The sequence below is a fragment of the Entamoeba dispar genome, genomic scaffold, assembly GCF_000209125.1.
Source record: "Entamoeba dispar SAW760 scf_1105229460785 genomic scaffold, whole genome shotgun sequence".
NCBI lineage: Eukaryota > Evosea > Mastigamoebida > Endamoebidae > Entamoeba > Entamoeba dispar.
Genome location: NW_001854366.1, coordinates 15,322 through 24,452, shown reverse-complemented (window position 1 = coordinate 24,452; position 9,131 = coordinate 15,322). Strand labels below are relative to the sequence as shown.

Genomic DNA, 9,131 nt, shown 5'->3' with positions numbered 1-9,131 from the left:
AACCAAATAATCATTTACTTAAAACTCTTAAAGAATGTTATAAAGAAATGTATAAATCAGAAATTAAAACTGTTGCTATTCATGCTGGTCTTGAAAATTCTATTATTATGGAAAAATATAAAAATTTGAACCTTCATTCTATTTCTCTTGGTCCATCAGTTCATGATGTTCATACTCCAAAAGAACATGTTCATGTTGAAACTGCTACTCAACTTTATGCACTTCTTATTTCTGTTATGGAGAAACTTTAAACAAAAAAAATCAATATAATTGATTTTATTCATTACTATATTTTTTCTTCTTCTTTGTTTTTTTTTAATCTTTTCTACTTTTTTTAATAGAATTTTGTGCACTATAATGATATGGTATTAAATGACTTTCTTTAACTGTTTTTTCAAAATCTTCATCTTTTGTTCCTGATAACTCTTTCCATTTCCCAACAATCTCTCTATCTAAATTTGGTAAATCATGTAATAATCGTTTCTTAGGATCACTAAAAAAATATATTTCTTTTGATCTTCCTCCTTCTTCTACAACAACTATATCATATTTTTCTGGATGTTCAACCATTGATGCTAAATCTTTTTCTACATCTGGATATGCATCATCTAATGTTGATCTTGGTACTGATTTGAATTTAGAATCATGTATAATATTAATTAACTCTTCTATATTTGTTGCATTGGTTTTTGGTTTATACTTAAATGTTTTTCTGGTTGGGTTATATTCCACTGAACTTGACATTGTTGAAAGTCTTTGGAATAATTCAGTCCCTTCAGAAACATCATATCCTAATTCATTTAATATTTGTTTTATATCATATTCTTTTCTATTCTTCTTTAAATGTTCAACAATTGCACTTTGTTGTGTTCTAACATCCATTCCATAGTTCATTTTGTTTATCTTTTTTTAGTTCTTATTATTGTTAAATTTTCATGATTATTGCATTAGAGTTTATTCTAAAAGTGAAAGAAGATGGATTAAAAATAATCAATAAATACTCGAAATTTTCTTAAAACACAAAAACTGTGAAAAAAACTCAAAAGACTTGAATATTTTTAAAACATTTTCTTTTTTCTTATAGAATCATCTTCTTTAACTCTTATTTTGTTAATTACTTTTTTTATACACTTTTGATAACAGAGATAAGATGGACTAGTTTCTAGTTCAAAAAACATTACAGGTAAATTTTATTATCCTCAATTAACTAATTATTCCATATTTATTTATGAATTATTTTATTATATTAGTACTATCATAAATATAAACCTATTTATTTTCACTCAAAGTGATTGAGCATTTATATTTCATTTTTATTATCATTTATAAAAAAGTAATAAAAATATTCAACGTCATAGTAGTATCATTAGAAAAGTCATTGAATAGATATTCATGTATACTGGGGTTAATGTTATAAACTGTTCTTTTTTTTAAAAAAGTAATATATTTGATAACATAATGAACATAACGGACTAATAAAAATGTAGTAATATAAATGATTCAATGAAAAACATAATAGAACCAAATAAATTACTAATAAGAAGGTTAAGAAACAAAATAAGGATTAAAAAAAAATGAAGTTCATTTGTTTATTATTTGAATTGGTCCAAATGAATAAACACAAAATAAACTAAGAAGAAATGAAGTTCATTAAAAGAAGAATAATTAATAACATAAAATAAAAATAACAAAAAATTTAAATAAGCGTTATTTAAAACACATTTTATATTAATTATAAAAATAGAAATAACACATCAAAAAATAAAATTTCTGAATTATATTTCTTGCTTTCCTTCTTCATAATTGTTTTAAACCATTTTAATCTTTCTTGTGGCGGTTTTCATATATTTATATTATTTGTTTTCATATGCTGTTAAAGTCCATTTCTGTTGTATAACATCTTATTGAGTAAATTTTCTTTACATAAATTAGTTTCTAGATTTGAAAAATAAATTAATTAACATTATAATGTATATATTTCATAAACATTTATTAGAAATATTTTTAATGCCTTTAGATAAATCAATTAATATTGATAGAATAACCTCCTCTCAGTTTCAAAATGAAGTATCTTAGGAAGGTTAATCTATCACCTAATAAAAGTCCAAAGACTGGAAAAATAAGAACCAATAACTATTCTAATTTAATCAAAAACAAAACAATATTATTGTAAAATATTAGAACACAAGTTTCGAATAATAGAATATATTATTATAAACAATCAACTACGAGTTCTATTCATTACAAAAGAAAAGTTGTTCTAAAATTATCACCATATATTCCAATCTACTTTCAAAAAGAGTAACACTAAAATAATTAAATTAAAAATGAAACAACCAAACAAGAGAGTGATTAACCCATCTGTCAATTTCATGCAATTTACTCTTTCATTCAATAAAACAAATAAAAAAAAGTAACGAATTTTAATTTTCAAAATTCTAAACCCAAAAAAAAAAAGAAAAAAGAATGTATTATTTGATTTTAAGATTTTGAAAAAAAACTAACTTGAAATCAGAAATGAAATTCAGTGTTATTGTTGTCTTATTTGTTATAACCTGTTATTCATATCAATATATTTGTGTTCAAACAATAGAAAAAAACGATGACCCTGATCTTAAAGCTATAGAAATAACATCTGTTGATAGGTGTATTACTCAACATGGTAAAATAGTAGTAAGAAATTTAAAAGGAGCAATCACTGAAATTAAAGTAGGAGAAGGTTTGTTTTATTTTAATGCTAAAATAAAAGAAATAGAAATAACGTAGTATTTAGTTGTTTACCCAGTCTCATCTACTTCTAATTATCAAGAGATAGGAGTGTTAGATGGATATTTTCCAGTTCGAGTAATTAAGAGAACAATTGAAAATATATGTTATTACAGACAATTTGAAGTAACAGTACATTCAAAAAATGGTTTGTTTTATATACACTTTTTGTATTAGATAATAAAAAAAGAATAAGAGAAAGAAGATTTATTTGATAGAATGTGACCCATATTATGTTTATCTTGTAAAAACAAAAGAAATGGTATTTGAAGATGATAGTAGTAATAGCACTGAATCATAAACATAAATTAAGTAGTTTTTATTAAATATTTTAATTACTTTTATTCTAACGCATCATGAAACCACCAAGAAAACAAGACTACACCAATTATTACTAAACAACATGTCTCAAATGCAAAAATATTTAAACACAATTTATAACGATTATGTATTACTGGATCTTCACTCTTACTATATATTCGTTGAATATAAAAAAAGAATGGAGGACATAATGCAGAAATAACTACATAAATAAGCATTCTTTTACGAACTTCATCATTAACAACATAATCGTATCCATCTTCAATATTAGGTTCAAACTGTAATACTCCAGCAAACTGTTCTTTTGTAATACCAACAAGAATAGGAGGTGTTTCAGCCATGTAAAAAGAGTTTACAATTATTAAATAAAAAGTAGAAGAGTACAACTTTTTCAAAAAGATACACAAAATTGAACTTTTTTTTCTTTTTTATTATTTTGAAAGAATTTTATAAATGAATTAAGTAATATAAATCAATTCATTTAAAAATTAAATTTCTTATTTCTTATTAATTATATTAATCTTTTTTAGTAATATTTCAATAAAACCTTTTCTTCTTTTTCAACTCACAATAACAATAAAATTAAGTGAACAAAAAGTGAAATGAATTATAATGAAAATAGTGTTCTAAAATTTTTTATATCCATTGAATGATTCCTTACAATTGATAATAAGCGTTGATGATCAATTGCAATAGAATTATTTAAACAAATTTTTTCAATTGCTTTAACACACTCTGATTTAATAATGTCTTCATTAATTCCATCAAAAAATAAATTGTGTTGTTCAAAGTCACCTTTAGGAATGTTAGTTTCAATACAATAAGATTCAAGAAATTTAGCACATTCTTGAGCAGTTTCTTCACAATTCATTCCTCTTGAAATAATTTCCACTAATCGTTTATTAATAAAAGTATATTTAAATTTACATAATTGTAATAAGGCTTCTGTTGATACTCCATAACTTCCACCTTCTGCAATAGACATTAATATCTCAACAATTTCATTTGGTTCAAAATCATTGAATGCATGAACAACAGATAATACGAAATTATTTTTTTGAAGACCAGTTCCTATTTTAATGAGCTCTCCAATCCATCCTTTAATTCCAGTACAATTTTTTGTTAATTCATAGACAAGACGTTGTGTTTCTTTTCTTCCTGCAGCATGAGCTAATATATTAACTTTAATAGAATTAACAGGTACGATTTGAGCTGCTTTTTCAAAAATACCAATAACAGGAACAGAAATTAGTATCTCTGCAATAGATGGATCATTTAATTGGATTGATGCTTCAACTACTTTTTGAAGCACTTGCACTTCTCCAAATAATAATCCTCGTGCACTAATCATTGATAACATATCTAATGAAAATGGTGGATGGTCTTGAAGAAGAATAAATATATCTAAAGCATTTACTGCTACTTCTGTTTGAAACACTGTGCAACAACTTAAAATTATCTGTTCAAACTGTTCAAGAACACCAAAATTATCTAACTGATTCTTTATTCCTTTAATACTTTCTGGTGTAAACATTTTATCATATGATAAAGATGGAGAAACAATACTTATGACTCTTCTTGCACATGCCTCTAATTCTCCATGAACTGTTGTTGGAGCATAAAAAAGTAAGGATAAAGCACATAAATGAGGAATGTATTGTATTGTAGTAATTGGTATTAATGAAATGATAAAAGAGAGTAGTATGAAATAAACGTTTTCTTTTTTAGAAGGGAATGATGGTGTTATTTCAATTAAGTCACAAGGAAGTTTAGGTTGAATTGGTAATTCCATAATATTATTATATAAATTCATAAATATCGGTAAACATAATGATTCTATTCCACATAAACTACACATTATTTTACCAATTAAACCTATACTTTCTTCAGTACTTTCTGCTTTTGTTAATAAAATTTCTAATATTATATCGATTTTATCTTCACATTGTCGTATAACGTATTGCCACATTTCACAAATTTCATAATCTAATTGCTGTGCTGTTGATGTCATATCAATCATAATATTAATTGTTCCTTCAAGATCATACTGAACAGCAACTTTCATCCATTCACAACATACATGGATCAATACTCTATACTCATTATTACTTAACAAATTATGATATTGAAGTACCCCTTTTAGTATCGATGGACTTTCAGAACAATACGCTTTGGCCAGTTCTCTCATTATTGCACAATTCCACGATCCACCTGCAGCACATCCACAATAAGTAGAAATATTAAATCCTTGTATTCCTTTCATTAATGCTGCAAAGTCATTTGAATTTTTTGATGTTAAAATAATACCATAACTTAATATTTCTTCTATACGAATAGGATATCCACTACTAAGAATTGTATACACTGCATGGTAATACATCATTCTTACATCCCTTGTCAAAAAAGAACGTTGCATTGAAATAGATAACATATTTGGATATCTTTTTAATAAATTTACTAAATATGTTTCTGAAGCAATAGGATCAGAGGAATAGAGTATTTCAAGAAGATTAAACAAATCAATTGGAGAAGATATTCTTGCTTTTAGTGTTATTGCATTGACTATTGAAGTAATATATTTATGTAATGATATTTGATGAATGTATTTTGAGATAAATGTTACTAATGAATCTTCTATTGATGGAGAAGGTAATGTAATTTCTAAAGTACATATCTTTGATACTATTTCAAATAAAATAATATTTGAAGTTGGAAGATCTTTAAATTGAGTCCAATGTTTTAATGTTAATCTACATAATGAAATAAGATTTTGACAACGAATATATTTAATTGGTTCTATTGAAACCAATGTATTTAATAATTCAAGATTAAATTTCTTCTTTTTAGAATCAATCATTGAAGATGCAAAAAGATCTATAACAGATGGTTCTGATAATTTAAGTAGTGAATGTACCATTGAACAAATATGATCTACACCAGCATTGTATTGTGAAATAATTGAATGAATTATTTGTACATTTCCCATTTTCATTGATGCAAAAATGAATCGAATTAACTCTGGTTGCATTTTAGATGAATAACTGTTAGATAACCTATTATATAATTCTTTAACAAACAATAACTCTTTTTGTTCAGTTACAAACTTATCTATATTTTCTATAGAAACTAATGACAAATATTGAGCAATAATATTTGAATTTTCAATAATTCTATATCCTTTTAACTTTAGTGCATCAACTAACCGTGAAGCTATTTCAATAGATTTTTCATCTAATGTAATAATAAGTGCTAATATTCTTCTTTGTAACATATTAACTAATCCTTTACTAGCAACGTCATTAGTTTGTCCAAATACTTCAGCAAGTTGACACACATACTCTCCTTCACTCCAATTACTTTCTTCTTCAATTCCATTACCAAGAAATTCTTCAAATATACCACAAAATAATCTTGGATTTCGTTTTGCATCTCTGAGTAATGCTTTTCTTGCTTCTTGTTTAATTTCAAGTATTGGACTTCTTGATGCACTAACTATTTTATGTGAAGTTGTATCTCTTGCAGTAGAATCATGAATAAATGATTCTGGATACATTTCTAATGCCCATATATTAAATGGATCCATTACCGTTCCAATTAATGATGATGTATTTGATAAAAATTCTGTTACTCCTTGTTGAACTTCTGAAGGTAAAGTAATAGATTGTGGAAGATGTTGAATAACAGTAGCACGAATATCTGTTGTTGTAACAAATTTTCCAGAAAGAATATACATTGTTGTTTGATGTAAATAAAGAACAGGATGTGAAAACACTTTAGAAAACATAGGAATTTCACTATTAGAAGCATATTTTAAACGATGATATTCTTTTTTTGGAAGAATAGTTTTTGCAAGGAACTCATCTACTAATGACGGAATTAAAGAATGGTTCTTTGGTAATACATCTAAACTACCGCTAATATAATCACTTATCATTTCTAAAGCTTTTAATCTTTTTTGTTGATCTTTTGTACTAGCTAAAAGAGTATAATTTGATACTAAAATTGGTTGGATAAAAAGACCAAATAGTCCATCACTTTGAGCACCAAGGTGTGCACATGTTTCATTAATTGGTACTTTTGAATTTTTCCATTTCCGTAATAAGTCAATGATTCTTCCATACCGTTCTTCTAATTGTATTATACCAATTCCTCTTCCTAATCCATTAATACAAACACCATCAAGTAATTCACATAGTGACCGTTTTAATACACTCCTTTGTGCTGAATTTAATGCATTTTCTACATTACTTATAAATCTAACTGATTCACTCACGTTAATACCATCAACTGGAAGAATTATTTGTTTAAAACAAATAATCATTACTGCAGCTTCTCTAGTTGTTTCATCATTTTTAATGCTTTGAATAATATGTAAAAATGAATCTACAACATCTTTCAAAAGGTATTTGCTAAGTTCTTTCATTAATATTGAAGTGTTATTCCTTACTTGTAAACTAAATTTACTAGATGAAAAATTAGAAGCAATAGAAACACTTCTATGATCTGAAATTCGTACTATATTGGTTAATAATTTAATAAACTGTATATTAACTTGTTCATTATCAAAAGAAGTTTTATTGTTAAGGGTTTGCATAAGAAATTCATAATGAGATTTATCATCCATTGAAGTAGATAATAGTTCTATTGTTGATTCTACTAATGGAGAATGTTCATAACATTGTTCTGAAAACCTAACAATTAAATTTTGTATATATTGGTTATGATCTACAACCAATAATTGTTCCCCTTTTAAATCAATTTTCTGTGATACTCGAGGAGTTTTTGAATTTAGACTAATAACACGAGGTGAAAGTGAATTATTCTGTTTATTAATTTCTTTTGTAGGAGAAGACGAATTTGTTCTTTTAGGCAATTCATTAGGTTGTGCTAGTAGTGATGATGTTTGTCTTTTAACAATTTTATTTGGTATAATTTTTTGTGTATCTATTTCTATTTGAGGTGTATTAATATTATTGGTTATATTAGATTGTCTTGAATAACTTGAATCACTTTGTTTAATGTTAGAGTATGAATGAAGAGATTCTCCTGATGAATTACTTACAGATGGATTTAAAATATCAATTTCAAATTCTTCTTCTGAGGGAGTGTTATATTTATCTTCTTCATCTCCAAATTCATATTCTTTTGGTTCAAATTCATCATCCCCTAATAATTCAACTGTAATGTCTTGACAACTCTGTGTTTGAGATGGAGTGATAGTGGTAGTTTTGTTTTGGTAACGTTTAGGGGAATAAGAATTTTCAAATGGATTAATTGATTTTTTTGGAGAGAGGGATTGTTGTTGGGTAGATGGCTCATCAAATGGATTAGTTGATGGTACTTGTTTTGAAGATGGCTCGTCAAATGGATTTGTCGTTGTGTGGGTTGGTGTTGTTGGTTCATCAAATGGGTTTGTTGGTATTTTCTTGAATTGAAGACTTAATTTAGGTAATTTTTGTGGTAGTGAAGGAACGGTTGGTGTTTGTTTTTGTGGGTATCTATTGACTGGAGATTGTGGTACTGGTTTTGGTGATCTGGGTGAAAGTGTTGGTTCTCCAGTCTTTTGTTGTTTTATGGTGTGAGCAGCAAAAGGATTAGTAGATTGACGATGAATATAATTAATGTTAGTGTTTAGTGGTTGTGTATTAGCACGATGAGGAGGGGGTGTTGGTTTAGAGGGAGATTTTGGTTTAGGAGGTGGTGTTGGTTTCATGAGAAGAATAAATGAAATAGGAAAAAATAATAAATGAAAAGTTTTTCTTCACCTAAGATTGGATCTTTTCTTTTTACTTTTCAAGCTATTAATTATAGTTTATTTTAAAGATAAAACAGTAAATAGATGAAGGGAAAAAACAAAGTTAACAGTAGAAAGTAATGTCATCAAATATATCTAATAACTCTTCTACCACATCGTCGGGAAATGAATCTACATTAATTTCAAAATCCCATCCATTCACCTTGTTTAGTAAAATAGTATAAATGGCTTGGGTTTGATAACAATTTGCATTGGGTATTAATTGTTTTAATTTTTGACGTTTTTCTTT

The 9,131-nt window shown here is 26.3% G+C and overlaps 5 protein-coding genes across 5 annotated transcripts in view, besides 11 other annotated features; 1 reads left to right on the top strand and 4 right to left on the bottom strand.

Annotated features, from left to right (window-relative positions):
• Window positions 1-291: 291 nt before the first annotated feature.
• Window positions 292-336: a microsatellite.
• Window positions 316-894, bottom strand: EDI_256820 (uncharacterized protein; the record flags this gene model as incomplete). Its single annotated transcript, XM_001737685.1, has 1 exon — window positions 316-894. The coding sequence occupies one exon, from the start codon at window positions 892-894 to the stop codon at window positions 316-318; it is 579 nt and encodes a 192-aa protein (XP_001737737.1).
• Window positions 895-1,218: 324 nt separating this feature from the next.
• Window positions 1,219-1,249: a sequence feature (AT_rich).
• Window positions 1,250-1,298: 49 nt separating this feature from the next.
• Window positions 1,299-1,347: a sequence feature (AT_rich).
• Window positions 1,348-1,613: 266 nt separating this feature from the next.
• Window positions 1,614-1,704: a microsatellite.
• A 16-nt stretch (window positions 1,705-1,720) lies between these two features.
• Window positions 1,721-1,743: a sequence feature (AT_rich).
• A 201-nt stretch (window positions 1,744-1,944) lies between these two features.
• Window positions 1,945-2,009: a sequence feature (AT_rich).
• Window positions 2,010-2,308: 299 nt separating this feature from the next.
• Window positions 2,309-2,329: a sequence feature (AT_rich).
• A 188-nt stretch (window positions 2,330-2,517) lies between these two features.
• EDI_256810 (uncharacterized protein) lies at window positions 2,518-3,067 on the top strand (the record flags this gene model as incomplete). The annotated part of the gene is made up of 3 exons (XM_001737684.1): window positions 2,518-2,719; window positions 2,774-2,914; window positions 2,985-3,067. The coding sequence occupies 3 exons, from the start codon at window positions 2,518-2,520 to the stop codon at window positions 3,065-3,067; spliced, it is 426 nt and encodes a 141-aa protein (XP_001737736.1).
• Window positions 3,068-3,082: 15 nt separating this feature from the next.
• Window positions 3,083-3,112: a sequence feature (AT_rich).
• Window positions 3,108-3,428, bottom strand: EDI_256800 (uncharacterized protein; the record flags this gene model as incomplete). Its single annotated transcript, XM_001737683.1, has 1 exon — window positions 3,108-3,428. The coding sequence occupies one exon, from the start codon at window positions 3,426-3,428 to the stop codon at window positions 3,108-3,110; it is 321 nt and encodes a 106-aa protein (XP_001737735.1).
• Window positions 3,429-3,502: 74 nt separating this feature from the next.
• Window positions 3,503-3,633: a sequence feature (AT_rich).
• Window positions 3,634-3,694: 61 nt separating this feature from the next.
• EDI_256790 (uncharacterized protein) lies at window positions 3,695-8,800 on the bottom strand (the record flags this gene model as incomplete). Its single annotated transcript, XM_001737682.1, has 1 exon — window positions 3,695-8,800. The coding sequence occupies one exon, from the start codon at window positions 8,798-8,800 to the stop codon at window positions 3,695-3,697; it is 5,106 nt and encodes a 1,701-aa protein (XP_001737734.1).
• Window positions 3,986-4,013: a sequence feature (AT_rich).
• Window positions 4,878-4,906: a sequence feature (AT_rich).
• Window positions 8,801-8,945: 145 nt separating the features above from the next.
• The window catches only part of EDI_256680 (uncharacterized protein), a gene marked incomplete at both ends in the record, with an annotated part of 738 nt that continues 552 nt past the window's right edge, over window positions 8,946-9,131 (bottom strand). The window contains one exon of the mRNA XM_001733342.1: window positions 8,946-9,131. This exon is cut by the window's right edge and continues 220 nt beyond it. Coding sequence (XP_001733394.1) covers window positions 8,946-9,131 — 186 coding nt within the window.